Source organism: Nelumbo nucifera, chromosome 7 (assembly GCF_055504915.1).
Source record: "Nelumbo nucifera cultivar China Antique chromosome 7, China Antique-T2T, whole genome shotgun sequence".
NCBI classification, from domain to species: Eukaryota; Viridiplantae; Streptophyta; class Magnoliopsida; order Proteales; family Nelumbonaceae; genus Nelumbo; species Nelumbo nucifera.
In genome coordinates, this window is record NC_142655.1 from 27,391,105 (window position 1) to 27,416,339 (window position 25,235).

Genomic DNA, 25,235 nt, shown 5'->3' on the forward strand with positions numbered 1-25,235 from the left:
GGAAGTGTTGACAAGTTGGGCGGCTTGGGCATTAGAACTCTACAATTTTATGTTTATTTTTATTTATGGGCTGTCAGTTGTCCTATCTATGTGGGCCTTGGGCCTGTTTGTTTTTTATTGTTTCTTGTAGCTGCAGCCTCTTACTAATTAAGGGAGTAGTTGATCAAGACTACAATCAGCCCTGAATTCGAAAGCAAAAAGGAAAGATTTCAGAAGAAAAGAAGAGAGGGAGAAAAGAAGCACACAAAGGGTTTTAGAAAAGAGAGAGAGGGTTGATCTTAATGATCTGCCGACCCACTCTTAATATTTATATATGTTGACTAATTGTAAAAGGGCTGAATTGCCCTTATTGCTTACATGGCAAATAAACTAATAATAAAGCTGAAATAACAAGCTGTAACAACAAACTGAAATAACTACCAACTAACACTGGCATAACTAACAAAAAACATATGCTATGCTGCCAAACGAACACAGTGGGGACCACAGCAATGGGGTCTACATCAGTGTTCTCTACTCTCCTCCTCAAGTTGGGAATAGATATTTGTCATTCCCAACTTGCATAGGTCTGCCTCTAATTTCTTCCTTGGAACAGCCTTGGTGAGAAGATCTGCGAGCTGCATGCTGAGGGTGATATACGGGAGACACACTTCTTGAGACAAAACCCTTTCTCTGACAAAATGTCGGTCGACTTCGATATGCTTAGTTCTGTCATGCTGTACCGAATTATGAGCTATATTAATAGCAACCTGATTATCACAATACAACATTAATGGCTTCTCATGAGCAATACCCAACTCCTCAAATAATGACTTCAGCCATAGGATTTCAGCCACACCATTAGCCATAGATCTATATTCAACTTCAGCACTAGAACGAGAAACAACACTTTGTTTCTTACTAGACCTGTTCATGGGCCGGGCCGGGCCGAGCTCGGGCCGGGCTTTTAGTCCCCATTAATGAAAATATGCTAGACCCGAGCCCGAGCCCGGCCCGACCTACGGGCCTATAACATGGGCCCGAGTCCGGGCCTGATAAAAAGCCCGAAGCCCGAGCCCGAGCCCGAAGCCCGACCTAATAAATTTCGCAGAGAGAGAGAGAGAGAAAACTCACCGTCGCACTTTGACAGAGATCCCTCATCAATTCGCAACATTGCATCTAAGAGAGAGAGAGAGAGAAAACTCACCGTCACACTTTGACAGAGATCCATCATCAGTTCGCAACTTCGCATCAGAGAGACAGAGAGAGAGAGAGAGAGAGAGAAAACTCACCGTCGCTGCTGGAGTTATTGCGTCGGTGAACGTTCGCCGCCTCACTGTGGAGTGTGGAGGATGTGGAGGTTGGAGAAGAAGGGTTCAGCTGGAAAAAGAAGAGGGAAAGAGGCAAAGAGATAATAAAAAGATGGGGCTATTCGATTAGGGTTTTTTAGGTCTAGGTTTAGGTCGGGCCGGGCCGGGCTATTTTGACAAAACCCGAGCCCGGCTCAAATTTATTGCGGGCCGGGCTTTTTGGCCCGAATTTAAGCCCGCGGGCCTATAACCATGTTCAAGCCCATCTAGGGACCGGGCCGGGCCGGCCCGTCGGGCCACCCGACCCATGAACAGGTCTATTTCTTACTCCTCCAGGAGACAAGGTTACCTCCTACAAAGGCACAATATCCAAAGGTAGACCTTCTGTCATCAACACTCCCAGCCCAATCAGCATCTATATAGACCTCTATCTTCATGTGATCATTATTCTTGAATAATATACCTCTTCATGGACATCTCTTCAAGTATGCTAATATTCTCCCAACTGCAAAAAGGTGAGTAGTTCTAGGAGAGTGCATATATTGACTGACAACGCTGACTGCATAACTGATGTCCGGTCGTGTGAGACAAAGATAGAGGAGTTTCCCAACCAACCGTTGGAACATAGCTTTGTCTTCAAGAGCCTCTCCACCCTCTGCACTGATCTTGTGATTCTGTTCAATAGGTGTATCTGCAGGCTTAACACCCAACTTTCCAATTTCTACTAATAGATCTAGAACATACTTCCTTTGAGAAATAAAAATCCCATGTTTCAACCTCAATACCCAAGAAGTATCGTAGCTCTCCCAGATCTTTCACCTCAAACTCTTGATGAAGGAGTTGTTTAAGAGACTCAATCTCACTGTTATCATTCCATGTCACTACAATATCATCCACATATACAGCAAGCAAAGTCAAGGAAGAGTCCACTCTTTTAATGAACAATGTATGGTCTGATTGGGCCTGTACATAGCCGAATTTTTCAAGGGCTTGTCTGAATCTATCAAACCAAACTCTGGGGGACTGCTTTAATCCATACAAAGCTTTATTCAACCGGAAAACCTTCTTACCTGTCTCTGCATCATAAAATCCAGGGGGTAACTGCATGTAGACTTCTTCCTGTAAGTCTCCATTGAGGAAGGCATTTTTAACATCCATTTGGAACAAGGGCCAAGAATAACTGGCTGCAAGGGATAGCAGAACTCGAATAGTGATCATCTTTGCTAGTGGAGAAAAAGTCTCCAAGTAGTCTATACCAGAGTAAATCCCTTTGCAACTAACCGGGCCTTATACCTTTCAATGAAACCATCAGCATTATGTTTCATAGTAAATACTCATCTACATCCAACCGGTTTCTTTCCTTTAGGCTGCTCAACTAGCTCCCAAGTATTATTCCTCAGAAAGGCATCCATTTCAACCTTCATTGCGTCTTTCCACTCAGGAACTGGCAAGGCTTCCTGCACTGTTCTGGGAATAGAAAAATCAGCAATGGATGTGAGAAAGGACCTGTAAGAGGGGGACAGGCGATCATAGGACAGAAACTGGGAAATGCAGTGAGTTGTGGATGTGGTGCAACGCCGTTTGCCTTTACGGACAACAATGGGGAGGTCAAAGTCATTCAAAGAAGGTAAAGTAGCAACAGTGGAAGGTATCTCAGGGGGACCTGGATCTGATAAAGGAACTGTGGTACCTGGATCTGGATCCGCAGAAGGAACTGGGGCTGGCCTGGACTGCTAATGACCGAAATCAACCTGCCTCCACCGCCTATGATAGACTCTCAAATCCTGACATCTTTGGCAACCCTCCCCATTACATCCCTCATCACTCAATGGAACCGGTAAAGGAACTTCTGATGAGTTAACCCCACTCTCACTACTCTCCCCCTAAGGAGAAACCCTAGGGTAATAGGGTACATCCTCAAAGAAAGTAACATCCATCGAGACAAATCTCCTCCCAGAAGTAGGTTCATAGCAGCAATAACCCTTTTGAGTTTGTGCATAACCGAGAAAAATGCATTTGGAGGCCTCAGGATCAAATTTGGAACGATGAGGTCTAAGAATCTGAACAAAGCAAGTGCAACCAAAGGTTTTAAGGGGAACAGTAAATAAGTCTTTATCGGGGCATAGAAGGGTAAAGGGAGGCTTCATGTCAAGAACCCGTGAAGGAACTCGATTAATGAGATACACTGCTGTGAGAATAGCACCGCCCCAGAAATGGATAGGCACATTGAAGAATAGGCACACCTCCAAATATGTGCCTATTCTTCTTCTCAGCAATCACATTCTGTTGTGGTGTATAAGGACAAGTACTCTGGTGAATAATCCCATGATCAAGCAGATAGGAGGCCAATGGCTTGGTAAAGTATTCTTCCGCATTATCGGATCTAAAGATTTTGATTTTGACCCCAAACTGGGTTAAAATCATCTGATGAAAGATTTGGGTCAGAGCAGAAACCTCATCTCGAGAACACATAAGGTAAACCCAAGAAAAACGGGTATAGTCATCAACAAACAACAAGAAATATCTGTATCCCCCCACAGAAGGGATGTGATACCGGCCCCAAACATCGGTGTGCACAACATCAAAAGAACTACTACTTCTTTTATTACTCAAGGAATAAGATGTCCAACAATGCTTTGCAAGCTCACAACTCTCACATCTCAAATTTGACATTTGAACAGACTCGAATAAATTTGGAAACAAACTCTTCAAAGACCGAAAGGATAAATGACCTAACCGATTATGCCAAAGCATAACCTGACTAACATGCTGAGAAACAAAAGACTTCCTATCTTCATGATCTTCCCAATGAGAACTCTCTCCAAGCAGATAGATCTCATTCATCTCACGGCCAGTCCCAATCACCTTCCTTGTCTCCAAGTCCTAAAAAATACATCGATCAGGGAAAAAAGTTACTGAACAATTCTGATGTTTTGTAAGACTACTGACTGAAAGGAAGTTAGTATCAAGCTTAGGAACATGCAAAACTGAAGATAAAGAAATGGTATTAGACAACTTGATGTCTCCCTTGCCAGAAATGGGAACAACGGAAACATCAGCAATGGATACTTTTTCTCTACCAGAAGACAAGTGATAGGTAGTGAACAGTGATGGCAAGCTAGTCATATGGTCAGATGCACCTGAGCCTATTACCCAACAATGTTCAGTGTTACTTGAAGCTGAAGCATGGTAAGCTGAGGCCCGAGTACCTGAATGAGCAAAGGCTGATGTGGAAAGAGTTGATGATGACTGAGATGATTGAGCTGAATTCCCAACTTCCTTTTCCACTGAGTTAGGGCAGCCCGAACAGCAGCTAAGGTGTCTGCCTTTTGTGCCCGATGAAGATGCAGAATCGATATTAACAGCCATATGGGCATTACCCCTTTTGTTCCTCAGTTTTGCTGGGACTAGATGAGGGTGCAGCTTCCAACATGTGTTTTTAGTATGCTTATGTTTTTTGCGATATTCACACACTAGATCCCGCTTATCTTCCTTCTTTATATCCCTCTCCGTATCACCCCCAAACTTAGGTTTAACTGCTACCAAGGCTGGTGGGAAGGGTTGATGCTGCATCATAACCTTTCTCCTAGTATCTTCACTATGCACCAAGGAGTAGGCTTGAGATAAGGTCACACTGTCCCTTGTTAGTATTTGTTGTCTCACAATATCATAGTCAGGATTCAGACCAGCTAGGAATTCAAAAACCCTATTATTTTCAACTTGCTTTCTATGAGTCTGTGCATCCTTCTGACTTTCCCACTCGAGTGTTTCTAGGTGGTCAATTTCATGCCACAAAGATTTCAAAGTAGATAAATAAACCGAAACTAGTTTCTCTCCTTGCTTAAGGTTATTAACCTCACACTTCAATTCATAGGCCCTAGCAACATTAAGGGGTTGGGAGTAAGTCTCTTTCATGACATCCCAGATTTCCTTGGCTGTTTTTGCCCACAAATAGTTCCGACTGATATGTGGCTGCATAGAGTTGCACAGCCATGTCATAACCAAATAGTTCTCCTGAACCCATTTGGTATACGTTTGGTCCTCCTTAGATGGTTCTTTCACATCTCCCAATAGGTAGCTAAGTTTTCCTCTGCCCCCAATGGCCATCATGGCCGATTGAGCCCATTCCAAGTAGTTGGATCCATCAAACTTCACAGTTGTAATCTGAAAGGCATTCTCAGACATGTTACCAGAATTGCTAGTCCTAAAAACACCTTCCCCCTGATTCTTGAACTCCATTCTTGGTCAAGAATTAACAATAAAAAACTTTTGAAGCTACTGTAATAGAAAACAGCACCTAAACAACTGATAACAGCCAGCCTAGGTCTTCCAAAAAATAAGGAAAAACAGAATTCTGTATGAAACCAGTTTAAGTCTGATCTGAAACCAACAACAGTTCTGAACTTTAGGGTTTTCTCTCAAAACCCTAGAAAGAAAAAAAAGGTTTTCCAGCCGCACCTCTCAGAATAGATCACGATGATTCTTTCAAGGTTATTCTCAAGCAAAAAAAACTTACTTTATGAAAGAAAATCTCTGGCCGCCACCTTCTGTTTGATGCAGAACCCTAATCTTGGGGATCCGAAGCCTTTTCTAATTCTTCCTGACTACTGGAACTCTCCCAGCCTTCTACAATCTTCTTAGTAGTAGTCGCACACTAGCAGTAGCCTCCAAGAATCAGCCGATCCTCCTTTGTTGAAAAACTTCTAAACCTAGGAAATTCTCATGTAGTCAATCTAATTAGACTAACATAAGACCTCCTTCTCTACAACCAGTTTTAAATTTTGAACAGAAATTCTGATCGCCACCTTCAGTCTTGATAAAGAAACTGATCTTGGACTCTTTATCTTCCTCTGATTCTTCCTGATTATCAAGAACACAATCCACTCCTTGGACAGCTGCTATAGTCTCTGATAACCTCCAAGAATCAGCCGAAAAGATATCCTCTTAACCTTCCAGCCCTAGGCAACTCTCATGTGGTTGGCTGGATCAAACTCACATGAGAAACCCTAATCCTTGCTCTGATACCAAGTAGTCGATCAAGACTACAATCAGCCTTGAATTCGAAAGCAAAAAGGAAAGATTTCAGAAGAAAAGAAGAAGAAGAGAGGGAGAAAAGAAGAAGCACACGAAGGGTTTTAGAAAAGAGAGAGAGGGTTGATCTTAATGATCTGCCAACCCACTCTTAATATTTATATATGTTGACTAATTGTAAAAGGGCTGAATTGCCCTTATTGCTTACATGGCAAATAAACTAATAATAAAGCTGAAATAACAAGCTGTAAAAACAAACTGAAATAACTACCAACTAACACTGACATAACTAACAAAAAACATATGCTATGCTGCCATACGAACACAGTGGGGACCACAGCAGTGGGGTCCACATCAGTGTTCTCTACAAAGGGCAACTATGTAATTTTAATCCTTCTATTAATGAGTATAAAAGTCAGTGGGACAGCACACTGCTTCCCAGTTCCCATGATTTGATCTTCTCCCAAACCCTTGTTTCTCTTCTCCCTTCCCTCTTTTCTTTTCTATCCCTGACCTGTTACAGCTCTAATAACCAGTCTTTTATTGTTTGTTCTCTCTTATCTGTGCTGTGATCACCAACTTGGTATCAGAGCAGGGGTCTCCTTGCATTCTTTTTCCCATGCAAGTCTAGGATCAGTGGGCTGCATGGATTTCTAAAGGGCTGATCAGAAGTCAGAACACTAATACCTGGCCTGGTTTTGTGGAGTTTTTGGAGATCAATTGATGCTGTTTGCTATGCCCGAGAAGAGTCTCAGAGAATCTGCTCAAAAGTGAAAGATATCAAGGAATCAATTTTGAGTTAAGACCAAGAGTAATGTTTGATAGTGGCTTTTTTATAGGAAACGGTTAACTTACATTAAACTTTAAGGAAAAAGTAGTAGAACTGTCACCTTCATAAGCTAGGTGACCCCTCAACATAAAATAGATTACAGACACGCCCAGAAAAAGTTTTCCCTACTAACTCCTTGCTTTGTTAAGGTATCGGCCATTGCATTGGCTGACCTCCTAGTCCATTTACAGTGTACTTCATGCTCCCATATTAGGTGCAAACTTTCCCTTACTGGTTGTCTAACCAGGTGCCCAAACTGTTAGTTTGCATCCAGCCTACTACCAATTTCAAATCATCTTCTACTTCCAAATGTTGAAAACCCAGTTTTTTAGCCAAATTTAGCCCCTGTAGGAGCGCCAAGACTTCTGCTCTAAGAGAGTCCCCCAAACCTATCAGGCCAGAAAACAGGGCCAGGACTCTTCCTTCCCATCTCTAAAAACACCCCCAATTCCAGAGGGGCCAGGATTACCTATAGAGCCGCAGTCAAAATTCAGCTTAACGCCGACAATTAAAGGAGGGGACCATTACTCTTGAATTGCTATAGAGGAGCAAGATGAACTCGCTATCATGCTCCAACCTCTAACCAAAGCATCTACAGAGAAGACTTTGAACAGGTCCAACGACTTTTTTTCTTTTGAAAACGGTAACTTTCACTGAATTAGTAAAGGAGTACAATGCCAATCACTCACAGCATGAGTGTTCACCCATATATTATCCCAAGATTTACAGCACATCCCAGAAAATATTTTCCCTTTGTGTTCCCTGCTTTGCCAAAGTATCAGCATTCAGCCACACTACTGGCTGACCTCCTTGTCCAAATAAAGATAACTCCAGTTTCCCTTGCTATACAATAAATTTCCCTCATCTGCTGTCTAAAAGTCCATACCCCCAGACTTTTTGCCTGCAGCCATCCTATTAATAGCTTAGAATCTCCCTCCACTTCATAATTTTGGAAACCCATTGCTTGGCCAGCCTCAGACCTTGAAGTAAGGCCATAATTTCAGCACTTAAAGAATCGCCAATACCTATTGGGCCAAAGTACAGTGCTATTAGCCTGCCCTCCCTGTCTCTGAATATTCCCCAGGGTCCCAGATTGCCCAAGAACTTCCATCAAAGTTCTTTATCCCTTGGTGTGCACCATTGAGGCTGACCCACATCCTTAGTAGTAGAAAGGTTTGCCACCATCAACCAGCCTCTAAAAATGTCCTCCACTGAATAATCTTTGAATAATTCAGTTGATTTCATCCAATGTAGGACTTTAGTAAGTATGTTATCAATGACTTGTTCCTTGGACCTTTCTTTCCCTTGAAAAAATTCTGTTATTTCTCTCATCTCATAAAGACCAAAGGATAGCAGCTCTGGTATCTCTCCAAATCACCCTACCTCTTTCCGTAGGTAGTCTAAAGAAGCTTGGTTCGAAGAGGCTTGCCACATCAGAATTGGGGGTCCACTTGCAGCCAAACAAAGAGGAAAACCAAATCCAAACAAAAGAAGCAAAAGGAAAAGACAATAAAAGATGTGTAATTGTCTCACCACAGCCCAAACAAAGACAACAAACATGAGGCTGAGGGGAAAGGTAGCAGATTGGTCTTCTTTTTTGTAGTTTATCCAAAGTGTTGATTTTCTAGAGTACTACCTCCCAACAAAAAAAGCCCTTATCTTCAAGGGTACAGGGTTACACCAAACTTCCTTTTTGGGAAAATAACCTGCAATGTTAGAAGACTGAAGGAGGGCAGTGAAGAAAGAAGCACATGTAAAGTAGCCAGAGGATGACACCAACCAAATTCTTCTGTCCAAACAGGAATGATCCAAAAATACTATACTGAGAAGGGAATGAGTTCATCTACTAACCTCATTTCAGGCTCCCTTAACCCTCTCCTTAGTCCCAAGTCCCAAGAATTTTCAGTACCAAGAACATTGGAAATTGTTGCCCCTTTGTTTAGGGAAAGGGAATAGATAGACAGAAACCTATCTTTAAAAGAGGACTCCCCAAACCAAACATCTTCCCAGAACTGCACTTTATTGCCTACACAAGCATCATACGTGATATACGGAAAAAAGGAGGGCAATAAACCATGCATCACATTCCAAGGAAAAGACCGAGATGCCCTAGTGTCACAAGTGTTCTCTTCGCTGCGCCATCAAGTGCCATCCATCGTGCCTACAGCCGCCACTCCAGTGTCCAAGTGTGTGTCATGGGTGGGCTAGGCATGTATTTGTGTATGGGGGATTGCCAATGGCATTCTTGTAATTACCTAGTATGATTTTTCATCCTTTTGATGTATCTTTGTGTCACTCCCCCAAAAGCTTAACGTACTTTTTGAGGGGAGGTAGGTAGTCGAGTGAATCAAGAGCATGTAAAGGTTAAGCATGAGATCCCCTCGACACTGAACTGTGTGCTTATGCTTGCCATCCATTAATGCAATACAAGTTGCCTTTTGTCTACTTTGTGTGCCATCTTTGTTGCCTTTTCTTGTGTTGTTGCTTGTTGCTTAGGTTTACTCGTCGCATTCAAGTGTCGCACGGGGCCCCAACGACTAGCCCCGTGACAGTTGGTATCAGAGCAGGAGCTCCTACACACACACTGGACCCTGTCTTCGCCCCTACTTCAGCACAATGAAGAGCAACCGTGACAATGCCGATGACATACTACACGGGCTACACCAAGCCCACGACACCAATGAGGCTCCACTAGACGATCCTACCAAGACACAAGCCCCAAAGGGCCGCACAACTAAAGCTAGCAAGTGTGACAAATCTGTCGACCAACTAGCTAGCATGGACATGCGCATCCTACGCTGCGAAGCAACAGTAGGTGAGACCCGAGACCGGGTTGACGAACTCCATCTCAACATGGAAACGGTAGAGAATGTTGTGGTGGAGCTGGAGAGCCGCTTTAACGGAGCCCTCCGAGACGACAAGAACACCGTGCAGCAATCACAAGCCAGCTCTTCCCAAAGCAGCCTTCAAGGCATGATGGACAGCTTCCAAGCGCAGTTGGATGAGATGAGGGTCGAGCTGACAATCATGAAAAGAGCTATGGCCAATTCCACCATCCCTTCATCTGCTCCACCCACTCACATCAAGGTGCACCAACCAACTCCATACTCTGGTGCTCGTGATGCTCAAGAGCTTGAAAACTTCTTGTGGCAAGTTGATCAGTACTTCTCCGCGACTAGCATCCATGATGACCAAACTCAGGTACGTACAGTCGCCATGTATTTAAATGATATTGCAATGTTATGGTGGCGTAGATGTTGCAAGGACATTGAACGTGGCACTCGGACCCTCAACACCTGGGCCGATTTCAAGAGAGAGATCAAGCGACAGTTCTTCCCCAAAAATGTTGAGTACTTGGCACGAAGAAAGTTGAAGAACTTGAAGCACCGAGACTCATTGCATGACTATGTCCAAGAGTTCTCAACCCTAACCCTTGAGATCTCCGACATGTCTGACAAAGACCTTTTGTTCAACTTCATGGATGGTCTCAAACCATGGGTGGAACTCGAACTACAACGGCGTGGGGTGAAGGACTTAGCAATAGCCATGGCGGTGGCCGAGCAACTAGTTGATCTAAGGAAGTTAGAAGAGGAAGACCACCAACCACATAGCCCGCGTACCAAAAGCTTGAGTGGGGGAGATCAGAAATCAACCTCTACACAGGAGAAACCAGTGCCCACTAACAAGCCCAACAATTACCAACAAGGGAAGAAGCCACAAGGAGGCCCAAGCTATCAGGGCCACCGGTTCACTAGGAGACCAACTACTCCTCCTGCGCCTTGTTACCTTTGCAATGGGAATCATTGAACGAGTGACTGTCCAACACGAAAGAAACTCACTGCCCTCATCGCCAAACTCAGTGACAGTGAAGAGAGCGATGAGGAGAAACCCACAGCGGCGCCAAGAGTAGGCGCCCTCCAACTCATCAACGCCATGGTTAAGAAAGAGGCCACATCCAAGCAGCCCACCAAAGCCCACAAGGGGCTGAAATATGTAGACATCACCCTCAGCGGGAGGCCGACCCAAGCCTTGGGGGACACTAGGGCCACCCATAACTTCATCTCGCTTGCAGAGGCAAAGCGACTCGGCTTGACCACCACTAAACAAACAGGGTGGATCAAGGCTGTCAACTCAGGGGCCAAGGCAGTAGAAGGCATGGCTCATGGGGTAGATCTCCAAGTTGGGTCATGGAAAGGACCCATCAATATATCTGTAGTACCTTAGGATGATTTTCAGGTTGTCTTGGGAATGGAGTTTCTTGCACAAGCGGAAGCAGCTCTCATGCCACACATAGACAGTCTGCTCATCTTGGACGAGTGTTCTCCTTGCATGATTCCAGTGACAACAACCTTGAAGGTACATGGGAAGCAACTTTCGGCCCGGCAATACTATCAGGAAGCAGATACCCACGAAGCTAGCGCCGTGCCTACAAGGAAGACCCCGTCTCAATCATCTCACATCAGCACTATGATGGGTTGGGAAGTCATCACCAGGAAGAAGTCTCCCCCAAAGCCGTTCCAACATCAGCACCAATGCCAATACCAATGTCAGCAGCAGCACCAACGCCAACATCAACATCAACATCAACAACGGCACCAATGTCAGGGCCACGAGCCGACAACACAAAAGACTCCTAGAAGACCCAAGGCCGCCTCCAGCCACAACCAGTTCCACTATGACCATCATCGGGGAGAGCGAGTACCACCAAATCCACTTAGGTACCCTGTCCGCCACCACAATGATCAAGCCAACCCTCATAGGAGCCTTGTGAGGAACAACCCTTGGGAAAAAATTCATTAGGGGGAACAATACCCGAAAAATCCAAACTTTCATTTTGACCTAGCCCTGGCCATGACCATTCCTAACACCAAAGCAGAACAACCAAAATCCTACCATGACGCAGCCAGGCAAGGACTTAACGTAGGGACTAGCCATAGGTTTTCCCACCATCTAAAACACCCTAAAGACTTCCACCCATCATCATGCCCGAGCCTTGGAAGAGATAAACTTCGTGGAGCAGCAGAAGAACCCTCCTTCATCAACAGCAGATCTAAGTTTCGAGCAGAAGCTAGTCTTCAATAACAAAGACTGAATTGAGTGGGGGAGACTGTCACAAGTGTTCTCTTCGCTGCACCATCAAGTGCCATCCATCATGCCTACAGCCGCCACTCCAATGTCCAAGTGTGTCATGGGTGGGCTAGGCATGTATTTTTGAATGGGGGATTGCCAATGGCATTCTTGTAATTACCTAGTATGATTTTTCATCCTTTTGATGTATCTTTATGTCACTCCCCCAAAAGCTTAACGTACTCTTTGAGGGGAGGTAGGTAGTCGAGTGAATCAAGAGCATGTAAAGGCTAAGCATGAGATCCCCTCAACACTGAACTGTGTGCTTATGCTTGCCATCCATTAATGCAATACAAGTTGCCTTTTGACTAATTTGTGTGCCATCTTTGTTGCCTTTTCTTGTATTGTTGCATGTTGCTTAGGCTTACTCATCGCATTCGAGTCTCGCACGGGGCCCCAACGACTAGCCCCGTGACACTAGGGTCAAGACCAGCATCCTACACAACAGGTCCAAAGATTTCAGCCAATATATAGCCTTGATGGTGATCCCTTCTATGAGTTGATGTGATGTTTTCTCTTGCCCTTGGAAGATTTTGCTATTTCTCTCTTCCCACACTGCCCAAATAACTGCTGCCCTCATTGTTCTCCACATCACCCTTTCCCTTTTCTTTGGTTGATGGAAAAAGCTAGATTCAAAAAAGTCCACCACACTTGGAGGGTTCCATCTGCACCCAAAGAGAGAGGAGAACCAATCCCAAATAGAAGTAACAAAAGGACAGAAGATTAGTAGATGATTTACCATCTCACCACTCTTCAAGAAAAAGCTACAAACATGAAGGGATAAGCCTACAAAAGGCCCTCACTTGTGAAGGTACAAGAGCACAGCACACTTCTTTCACAGTCACAGGAAAAGTATAAGCCAAGTTTGTTGAAGAACTACGAACAAGAAAAACAACCTGAGGACTCTTCTGACCAAATTATACTATCAAGACAAGATTGGTTCAAAAACACTGAATTTAAAGGAGAAAAGTCCATCTTCCATCCCTATTTCGGAATCCCTCAAACCCAGATTCTACGACTCTCCAGAGGCACGAAAGGTAGAGATGACTTTAAATTTGTTCAAAGAAAGGGAGTAGATGGCCTGAAACCTACCCTTAAGAGGATGGTCCCCAATCCAAGCGTCCTCCCAAAAAAAAAACCTTATTACCTGTCATAGTTTTTAAGGCACCAAGGCAAGGCTAGGCGACAAGGGAGCACTTTGTCACCAATGCGATGGATTTTTTTTAAGTAAAACCATATATCCTAGGGTAGTTCCCTAGGTTCCATAACCATCTTTCCTTAATAATTATCCATAATTTTCATAAGAGAAGTATAAATTTCATGTTTTAAGTTTAGAAAATCAACATTTTATGAGAAGAAAAGGAACAAAGGAAAGAAAATTCAAAAAATATAGGGGTTGAACCCCTACTTTTGTTACAGGAAAAGAAGAAAAGAAAAGGTGGAAGAAGAAGATCTACAAGAAGAAAATGTGTTGATTAGACAAAATTTTAAGTTCTTCCCTTGCTTATTGGTTCAGGTTCTAAAATCTTTGAGGATTCAATCAAGGATCAAAACTTCAATACGATACGCCCCATATCGGGTGTATTGTATTGTATCTTTGGCACCCCAATACACATGTTTACAGGTGTTTTCGGGATCCCAATTTTTAAAATAATATATAAATATATATTTAAAAATGAAATTGAAAACAAAAGAAATAAAAAAATAGGGGGAGTATCGTTATAAGTACTGATACACCTTTGTCGATACACAGAGGTGTATCAATACTTTGAACCATGGGTTCAATACAGCAGTTAGCGATGTTAAACCCTAACAAATAAAAAAATAATAAAAAATAAATTAGCACATAAACACATAAAATGAGTATTCTAGTTTAATAATGCATATTTTAAAATTATAATGTCAAAAAATTAAAAATATAAAAGTATTTTATAACATAGTGCACAAAACTACTTGGTGACTGGGCAAGGCAAACCTCCAAGGGCGACAAGCACCTGCCTAGGCGTCACCTTAACAACTACGTTACCCATGCAAGTATCGTACCTAATGAAAAAAGAGAAAAGGCAGGCAGGATACCAATGATGTCTTTCCACGAGGAGGAATGAGAAGCCCTAGGGTCAAGACCAGCATCCCATCCAGTAGCTGCCAATCCATATATACTACATATCACTCTATGCCATAAACTTTCTTGCTCCTTGGGAAATCTCCATACACTTACCTAACAGTGTTGTGTTTCTTAATCGAACATTTCCAATCCCTAATCTCCCTTTGTCTTTTGTCCTAGAGTCCACTTCCCACTTCATTAGATGATCCTATTTTGAATCCCCAAGTTCCCAGGGAATATCTCTCATTACTTTTTCCAATTGATCTACAACCTCAATAAGTACTTTGAAGGTAGACAAGAAGTACACTGCAAATTTGCTAGTGTTGACTTGAATAAAGTGATTCTACTCCTGTTTCCTAGTAGCATATCATTCCAAATAAGTTTATTTTTGTTTCTTTCTGAGATCCATAACCATATATAAGGGCATTTTTGTGTCTGGTGAAATCAACAGCCCTGTCAAATTGTGTTCCAGGTTGGTGTTCACACTACAGTCAATCTCCAAAAGTGATTTCTGGCTTTAATACTCGATGCTTGGGATGGTTGGTTGTTTTTGTTCTACATGAAGTCATCAGGAACTGATCTGAAACAGATCTTTGATCAACTCATGTCCCAGGGAATGCTAGGGAGTTCCCTACTGCCTCTATTACCTCAGTCTGGTTGGATGGAACCAATTATTTAGAGTGGTCTCAATCCATTAAAATTTATATTAGTGGACATAGGAAGATTGATTACATAACTGGAGACACAGATAAACCTGCATACAGAGTCTTCTTAAGCTAAACGTGTGCAAAACAATTACATAGTGGTGTCATGGCTTATTACTACCTGCTCTACCCACTACCTCTAATTCACCATCTACTTCATCATTTTCAGACCTTGACCTTCATGATGATCCTCCAACTGCTTCATTATTACCTACTCCACGAGTTACCTTTGATTCACCATCTACTTCACCATTTTCAAACCTTGACCTTCCTATTGAGCTTAGAAAAGGAAAATGGCATTGTTCTACTACTCATTGCATTTCTAAACACTCTCCTTATAACTAATTTATCTCCTTCTTATAAATCCTTTCTTCTTTCCATCTCCAAACATTTTTCATTCCCAAAAGTGTTACAAAGGCATTTTCTCACTCAAATGTGGCACAGAGGTGCATGTGCTTAGTAGGTTAAAAGAGTAGCTACTCTTTTAAAAATGTGGCACAGTTTGGGATATAAAATTAATAACATCCCAAGCTGCGCAAGATGAAATAGCTACTCTTTTAAAAATAATACATGGGAAATTGTTGACCCACCTGATGGTGTTTGCCATCAAATATAAAACAGATGGCACCATTAAGAGACATAAGCCAATACTAGTTGGCAAGGGTTATATTCAAACTTATGGGTGGACTATACTCAAAGGCTTGTAGGTAAATTTTTGCATCTATGTATGACTTAACCTGATATATATGTATATATATATATGCATTCCCCAACAGATTCACACATGGCAGTTGCTGAAAGAAGATTGGCTTACTTGAAAGGAAGTCCTAATAGAGGGGTTCTATACGCTACTCATGGATATACTGACATACATGCATTGAAGTTATTGTACTCTCCTTGGAGGCAATCTAGTTTCCCACAGGTAACAAACAAACTATTGTGGCTCAGTCTGCGTAGAGGCAGAGTATAGGGCTATTGCTCATGGTGTATTTGTGATGTTATGGCTTCAACTTTTAGGAAAGCTTGGAATTGAGTATGATAAACATAGTTGTCAAGGCATCTAGGCAATTCTAGGTGACATCAGGGAGACTAGGCAATAAGAACTTTATGATATAAAGGACTAATTTTTGGTTAGTTTCCTACCTTTCAGCATGCATATTAATTGAAAAAATAGCAATTCTCTTTATTAAAAACATTAAATTTCATTTAAAAATGTGAAAAATCATCATATCTAAAGATAAAAATCTTTTAAATATATTAATCTTATTATTTTCAAAAATAATACAACTATAATATGTATTTAACAGAGCAATTTCAACAACTAGAAAGTAAATAAGGTTATTAACTTTATATGATAAAAATCAAGATGGAAAGGAAAATAGAATTAAAAATGATGCAGTTTCTGTTTTATTTAATTGAAGAGAGAGAGAGAGTAGGAAAAAAAAAGAAACACCTATATACTTCTTTTCTTTCTTTCTTTCTTTCTTTCTTTCTTTCTTTCTTTCTTTTTCTCTCCTCAAAATCATCTGATCTTTTAAATTTCAATAGTAAAACATTAAAACAAAATAAGAATGATATACTCTGCAACCACACGAATAAGGGAAAAGGAACAGGTAGCTTTGGTAAGAGGAGGAACAAGACCCACACTCTCTAATGTGAGGTGCAGATGCCACAGCTTTCACCTTCCGAAGAGCACATGTGCTTCCTGTGGGTTTCCTTCAAGTCGCATTAAGAAATATAACTGGAGCATGAAGGTGATTCGAAGGAAGACCACTGGAACTGATCGGATGAGGTACCTCTATCACATTCTGCACAGGTTCAAGAGTAACTTCAGAGAACGTACTCAAGCAGCCCCAAGGAAGAAGGGAGCCACCTCATCTTAAGTTAAAGATTGCAGGACGTAATTCTGGTAGTCGATTATCATTTCAGACTCATTAAATCCTGGATACTAGTGTTTTTGCCCGCCCCCTGATGAGTGTCTTAGCAGTAGAAGTTTTACCCTGAAGATTTGTGGATTATAATTTTTATTGGTTTTTGTTGTTTTATTATTGGAAGCAACATATTGATTCTATTTGATGCAATTTGGGTGTTAAGTGCCAAAGTACAATTTCACTTTCAAAATAAAAAATGATAAAATGATATATATAATAGGTAGTATTCACAAACATTAAGATGCATTTTTTTATTGGAAACAGTAACTTCATTAAATATATTCCAAAGTGAACTGTCAACCCCAAGATTATGGTGTTGACCCAAGTTACATACTCATTACAACACTACCCAAAACATGTTCTCCCTTACAGTCCCTTGTTTTGCTAAAGTATCCATTAACCCATTAGCTAACCTTCTTGTCTACTTAAAGCACACACCATATCATCTATCTATATTTCCATGCACCCAAGCAACCCAACTGCATCCAACCAATTAGCAACTTAGAGTCCCCTTCAATCTCAATTTGATACAACCCCAATAGTTTGGTGTATCTTACAACTTGAAGTAAAGCCATCTCCTACGCTCTCAACGAATCTCCCTCTCCTATTGGCTCCGAAAACATAGCAAAAGTTCTGCCCTCTCCATCTCTAAATACTCTCCCTATGCCCAATGGGCCTAGATTACCTATAGACCTTCCATCAAAGTTCAACTTCGTCCTTTGAAGTGTTGGCGGGGACCACAGTTCCTGTACCAAAGGCTTTATGAATGTAGTACCTACCACCTCACCCCCCAACTTCTGTAGATGTCATCAGCTGAGAAGTAACAGCTCACTTGTTTTCAACCAGTGAATAACCTTAATAGTTATTCCTTCTATAACTTCCTCCTTGGATCTTTTAACATTCTTAAAGATCCTATTATTTCTTTCTTCCCATACCGACCATGGAACAGCTGCTCTTGTAGCTCTCCACATTCATGCCACTTTGGTTGCCAGTAAAAGTTCAGGTCAAAAAGGATTAACAGTTAACACATCCGGGGGAGGGGTCCACCTGCAACCAAAGAGAGAAGAGAAACAAGACCAAATAAAGGACACAAAAGGATAGGATATTAATAGGTGTGTGATTGTCTCACCAAAACCCAGGCAGAGGCTACAAATATGGGGTGAAAGGCATAGATTTGGCCTTTTTCTTTGCAACAAATCCAAACTATTGATTTATTTTAGTGCCACCTCGTGGAAAAAAAGCCCGGATTTTTGGAGGTACAGGGCTACACCTAACCTCCTTTTGTTGGAAATTTCCCTGCAAGGTTAGAGGACTGAAGGACATTATAAAAAGAGGAACAAGTGAAGACACCAAAGGTTGAGGGTTTCCAAATTCTGCTATCCAAGCAAGACCTATCCAAGTAAACTGATCCTAAGAGAGCAACAAGTTCATCTGCCATCTCCATTTTCTGCTCCCTTAACCATCTCCTCAAGCCCAAATGCCATAAATTATTAATAGAAACTGAAGATATTACTTTTTCTTTGTTGCCTAAAAGGAAGTAAAGAGTAGGGAACCTATCTCTAAAAGGAAACTCACCTACCCAAGCATCTTCCCAAAACAACACTCTATTCCCTGACAAGCATTAAATTTGAAAAAAGGAAGGATAGAAAGCAAGAGTTCATGAATAGCTTTCTAGGGAGAACATTAAGAGACCCTAGGGTCGAGACCCACATCACAACCATTGCTTGCCATCCATGTATGCTAACAACCACTATGCCATAGTCTATCTTGTTCCAGCAGCAATCTCCACACCCATATACCCAACAAAGCTTTATTCCTTAATCTGATGTTTCCCATGCCTAAGCCACCATCATCCCTACTTCTAGAAACCACCTCCCACTTCACTACGTGATCCTTCTTGGTATCTCTAGGCTCCCATAGGAAATCCCTCATAATCTTCTCTAAATTGTTTGCCACTTCCGTTGGTACCTTGAAAGTAGACATAAAATGCACCGGTAAATTGGCCAATGTTGACTTTAACTAGAGTTATCCTACCCCCCCCCCCCAATGAAATATAATTTCTCTTCCAATTTGCATCAATATAAATGACATTATAATAAGGTGCCCACCTTGTCATTTTTGTCACCTAGTTGGGGCACTTAGTCACCTAGATGGGTGCCTAGTTGCTACAAGTCAAGGCATTTGGGCGAGGCACCCAGCCATGGGCACCTAGTCACCTAGACGACGCCTTGACAACTATGATGATAAATCTATGATACCCTACTATACTGTAATAACCAATCAGCTAACAACATTGCTCACAATCAATTCAGCATGATTGTACTAAACATATTAAGGTTGATAGGCATATTTCATCATGGAGAAACCAAGAGAATGATCGCTAGAGGATGGAAAAGTGTCTTTGCCATTTGTAGCTTATGAAGAACAACTTGCTAACATGTTCCCCAAAGGAGTTGTGAAGCAATGACTAGATCATTATATGCATGTTAGGCATGGTTGACATTTATCCCAGTTTGAGGGGGGAGTGTTGATGAGTTGGGCCATTTAGAACTCTAAAATTTTAAGTTTGCTTTTATTTATGGTTGTCCTATTTTAGTGGGCCTTGAGCTTTTTTTATTATTATTCCTTGTAGCTGCCACCCCCTACTAATTAAGTGAAATTATGTAATTTTCATTCTTTTATTAATTAGTACAGAAGTCAATAGGACAGCACACTACTTCCCACAATTTGATCTTCTCCCAAACTCTTTGTTTCTCTTCTCCCTCTTTTCTTTGCTCTCTCTGACATGCTACAGCTCTAATAAACTGGTCTTTTATTATTTTTACTTTTCTCTTTCTGTTGCTGTGATCGACAACTGAAGGAAAGGAACTTGCAGATTTTTTTTTAAGATCATTCTACAAGGAAATCAGTTGCTTTAAGTATGGCCATTGATTGTGGACTTGGATTTAGTTAGAATTTAAAGACTTGAATACAGAAGATTCTGGCAATAGTTTGTGGTAAACATTGGACTTAGTTAATAAGGGTATTTTAACTTGGACGTACATTTCTTTGTTGTATGGTAAAATCTCTTGAATGTAACCTTTTTCTTTTCTTTTAATAAAATTTCATTTGCCCGCTCTCAAGAAAAAGGAACCCCTTACAAATTCCCTCCTAGCCCCCACCCTTACATGAAAGCAAGTGAAGTAGAAGCAACCAACCAGAACGAATCCTCCCTCCATAGCCACACATAATACAACAGATGCCTACCTCAATGTGCAATAGAAATAAAATGTACAAGAACCTACCTAATGCTGAATATGCACCATTTAAAATCTTTTTTACAGACTATTTTCTCATTGCAGCCCTACTGCCCCTCTTTTAACATCTACCATCTTCCCACCTCCTTCCCCCAAGGTATGGTTTAAAATGTCAATAAATTTCCTAATAGTTCCATTTCCATGGATAGCGACATGAAATTTTACTGGACGACATTTTCCCCAGAGAACACTACCAGCACCATGCGGTGTGCAAGAGATAGTATTATAACATAAGTTGGTGACAATATAGTAGATATGTAGAGTAAAAATGTTATTGCCCGCCTAATGTACATGATTACCTCTTTGAGCCAAGTTTTTGTTTGTGTAATAGATTATTTGGTTGATCTATTAGAACCTTTTGCATTTTCTATGAGTTTTAATTTTGCTTTAACTCATTTATGTAGTTTTACCTTTTGAATCTTAATGCTTACAAGACAACTTCACAATGTATCATTTTGTCTATAATCTTAGTTTCTTAGCTCTGTTTAATGATTTTGAACAAGAAAACAATTTAAAAAAGTATCTATGCTTCTTTTATCATTTAATAAAACACCATTCTATATTTTTGCATATTTTATAACATTGCCACCATGTCTATAATTTTTACAATATTTCTATATGATATTTCTGACATTTCCAACATGTTTCCTATTTTTGGACAATTGGCATTTCCTCCACAGAGTTTAAACCTTGTAATCCCCCAAAACCCTTGAATCCTAACCACCCAATTCATCAGATTGTCCATCTCCACGGGCCTTGGAAAAAACAATTTAGGTATGACTGCCTGAGCATTTAAACCACAAAACTCCAAAAAGGAAAAATGGTGTTAGTACCTAGATTAATATTGCATTTCTTTTTTAATGATATTTTTGTTATTCATCAAAAACAAAAAGTAAAAACAGAGCATGCATAACATCATCCCAAGGGCAACCAAAAAACAAATGGTAAACACCCTTTTTATTTGAAGAATCAAGAAAGAGTTTCATTAAAAGAAAAAAAAAATTACATCCTAACACCCTTTGTTGTCTAGATGACACACCAAATACATTCTCAAAGCTTTAAAATTCCAAAGGATTCTGCATTACAAGGCAATAAATCAAGGAAATTCCAGAAATTTTCAATCAAATCAGCTTTGGGGACTTGATCAGATTGCCCATTCCTCCTATCAAATATTCAATGCTCCACCCATTATCCTACCTCCTTCTTCCTTCTCTCAAACCCTTTGCAAACCAGCTAAGAAACCCCAACTTCCTCCCCATCTACCCGTCTTCCCACCAACCCCAAGATCACTCAATCTCGTCCAATCCCTCCTCTTCTTCCCCTTCCTCGTCCCACCCCTTGATTTTTTCTATGTATTCTTCCCTTTTCTTTTTCTCTTCTATTTTCTTTTTTTCAAACATCTCAAGTGCTATTTTTGCAAAGCCTTCCCCTCCCCAAAAAACCAAACCGAGAGACTTTCCTATATCGACTTCCTTCTCCACCAATTTATTGATATTCACCTTCCCATTTTGTAGTAATTCCTTGACTTCTTGGTCCTTTTAACTCTGCTCTGCTCTCTCTCTCTCTATTCCTGTCCCCAATCTTTGAAACTTCTTCTCCTTGTTTTTCTTCTTCTGTTCTCCCAATCGCAACCTCTCTTTCCACTAATCTCTAGAGAACTACATCACCTGACTCTCCATCAATAATATCAGTACTTTGCAGCAGCCTGTTCACACGAGATTCAGGCTTGACCCCACTTATCTCACTTTCCCGTTGTTCCTTCATCTGAAGGGGGACCGAAGACTGGACTTGCTTCCCTATGATCTGTACCAGATGTCCCATTGCCTCTCATTCTTTTCCTCTTGTACGCCCATTTGTAATTTTTTTGTAGGTCCTGCCCCTGCTGAGCCGAGTTTTAGTCTTGAAAAAATCTGTAACATGTACGGTGTTACGGCTTCTCAAATTACGTGGCTTCTTATTGGTCGTCTCATTAATCTGTTCCTCCTCCTCTTGTAAATTGCTCCCTCTACCCAAATCAATGCCCACCCTTCCAACCTTAACCTCCTTGTAGGGCAGTTTATCCTCTACAAGGTTTTTGCCCTATCCTTTAGGGAATTCTTCACTATCAGACACTTCCTTTCCTGTATCCTCACCTTCATTCTCCAACTCTACATCAGTGCTTACATATCTTTCCGAACTATCTCCTCCCCCCCCCTTTTCCACCTCTTTGATTCTGCATAGACAGGAAATTCTGGTGTCGTCACATCTGATTTTTCAAATTCACGTCTAGCCTCTAGGGGCAATTCAACTGTATCTTTGGACTTGGAGAAACCATGAATCCCGTCAAGCTCCTTACTAACTTGAGGAAAATGCCCAACATCACCAGTCGCTAGAGAAAATTGGTACTTGTCGGAAGTCTTTCTTGTTCCACCACCAATCCTCTTCCTACCAATTTCGTCATACTTAGCTATCACCCAAATTCACTCTTCTTTTTTTTCTCTGGTCACATTCACTCTAGAACGTCTGTTGACAGTATCCTATCCAAGCCATTGCTGCCACATGACCCCACCTTCAACCTCTCAACCTTCCCCCCACAACAACGCTTCATGTTCCATCATGATCCAAACCCTCATCCACACACCCTTCGATAAAACCTCAACTGATCGAGGGACGTCTTTTGGCTTCACTCCGATGATCTCCACCATTGCGAAGCTGAGATTCATCACATTGCAAGATTTGAAGACTCCTCCTATCGCTACCGTTATCTTTTTCGTAACTGTCTTCTTCCAGAGGTTGAAAGGAAGTCCAAATAACCTAATAGCAAAGATTCCATTGTGAAGCTCCTTGCTATTGCAGGAGATTGTCCAGCTCTACACCAAAATCACACCCAACAAGGTTTCAAAGCTATCGAACTCTACTGTTCTTTCTCCAGGAACCAGTAATGCTTTTCTTTTATCAAAAGGGAAGACCGACACACCTGCAACCACTTGAAGTTTCTTTTTCAGAACGTTCAAAATAATCCCCCAGTCCAAAACATCTCTACCTGCTTCCAACACTAGTCTCCTCTCCCATCCTTCTCTGTTTCCATCAGCTTTTGTACCTTGTTGACGCTGCCAACAATCACTTCATTTTCTAGCACTTCTTCTTGATTGTTCTTGGGATCTTCTCCTTCAATCAATTTATCATAACCAACGAGGCACTACACCCCTATAGCTCTACCTGACCACTTGACTATTAAAAAAAGATGAAAAGAATAAACACACAGAGATGCCTTTCCATCTTGGCAGTTCCCCTTCCCCCAAAGGAACCATTTGGCATAGCAATGTTCTAAACAGATTTGGTATGATTGACCATTTAATATATTCTGATCCATAGAGAAAGGTGGTTCAATACAAATGCCTGCACTTAATCAGAAAGGCTTCTACCTTACCATCTAAATTGAATCAAGGTTCAAAGTATCAATATGATACGCCCCATATTGGGCATATCATATCATATCTTTTGGCCCCCGATACACCTGTTTACAGGTGTTTCCGGGATCCTTTTTTTAAATAATATATATAAAAGGAGTATCGTTCAAAGTACCAATATACCTCTGCCTATACACAAAGGTGTATTGATACTTTGAACTTGAATTGAGTATCTCATCAATGGATGCCAAAATTGGTCAACCTTGGGAAATAATCTAGCCAAGAAAGGAATCTCTACTCTCTAGAGAGTAGAGTCACACTGTATAGTGGGCTTTATATGATCCATGTAATCTAACCTGCGGACCTGTTCTTGGTGTGACATTACTTTTTTATTCTTCTTTATTTTTACAATAAATTTATCACATCTCTGATACTTCGCAACATATATTATTCAAGTTGCAAACAAGACCCCCCACATCCACATAAAGAAAGAAAAATCTGATGGTAGAAAATAGCCATACATTTTATACCTTAAAAATTTCTCTCTCTGGCCAGATATAAGTTGTGACTTGTAACCACAATCGAACATCTTGTACCTCTTGGAAATGGAACCAATACCAAATCATAGACCATCACAAGGTTTCATCGGAAGATGTCTAAAATAGTTCAGTCTAATTGACTTATGGAAGCACCAGTTACCATCAATAACAGGACTCCTGCAATGCAAACTTAAACATGTCAGAGGTCAAATGCAACTAAGATGCCTCTCAAGCACTTATGGTGCACAATGAACCAGAATACCAAAAGGCATGCCTCAAGAATATGTAAATGCACTGCCCAGGCCCACTATAAGTGATTTAAGATATTGTAGGTTTCATGTTTAAACAGCTCAGCCTGTGCACGAATTGAAACTACAAGTCTACAACCTTCATATTAATAAAAATCTCTAACTACTTGATCTTATCAACTTTTTGAATAATTATTTCTTTTAAATTTAGATTTGCATATTCTTACATGCTAAGATTTTTTTTCAAAAGTAGTACCACACTTTGTTCAGGTACACACCTCACCTTGTCCTCATACCTCAAGCTCTAAGAGCTCCTTGCGCTTCAGTTGCACTTTTTACTTCTAAAACATTACACTGACCCTATCTAACTTCAGCTTCAATCCACCGTTCCAAATCATAGAAGCTCAATATTTATACGTACTAAGACAAATGGAAACACAACAATCTCAGCAAGGACCGTTAAGGAATCTTACCTGATTAACTGATGAATTTTAGTCGATCTCAAACACAACGAAGATATTCCATGGTTCAACTGCACCTACACGTTGAGATAATTTCTCCAGCTATGCATGACGACAACCAAATTTCTTAAAAACCAGTTAAAGTACTCTTTCCTAGAATTTCCCAACTTCCCAGTAGAAACCCCTCGCCTTTCAATTTCCAGAACCTGTCATTGTCATCAAAACTAGAACTAAATACAACACCAGAAATTAGTAAGCCCCTTTAACAATCAATCCAGATAGAACTG

The 25,235-nt window shown here is 41.1% G+C and overlaps 1 protein-coding gene and 1 pseudogene across 9 annotated transcripts in view; one reads left to right on the forward strand and one right to left on the reverse strand.

The window, feature by feature from the left end:
- The window catches only part of LOC104593394 (putative cyclic nucleotide-gated ion channel 5), a 97,881-nt gene that overhangs the window by 71,868 nt on the left and 778 nt on the right, over positions 1 to 25,235 (reverse strand). For 2 of the 8 annotated variants that reach the window (XM_088891998.1, XM_088891999.1), the window contains 2 exons: positions 24,961 to 25,154; positions 24,231 to 24,416 (listed from right to left, as the gene is read on the reverse strand). In XM_088891998.1, coding sequence (XP_088748124.1) covers positions 24,231 to 24,289 — 59 coding nt within the window. In that variant the 5' untranslated portion in view covers positions 24,290 to 24,416; positions 24,961 to 25,154. Of the gene's footprint in view, positions 1 to 16,729; positions 16,870 to 24,221; positions 24,417 to 24,960; positions 25,179 to 25,235 lie in introns of those variants that run through there. The other 6 variants (XM_010253194.3, XM_010253195.3, XM_010253196.3 and 3 more) reach the window with 5 other exon arrangements.
- LOC104593654 (large ribosomal subunit protein eL37z pseudogene) lies at positions 16,436 to 24,210 on the forward strand (annotated as a pseudogene). The gene has a single exon (XR_016078724.1). The product of XR_016078724.1 is annotated as a large ribosomal subunit protein eL37z pseudogene (transcript).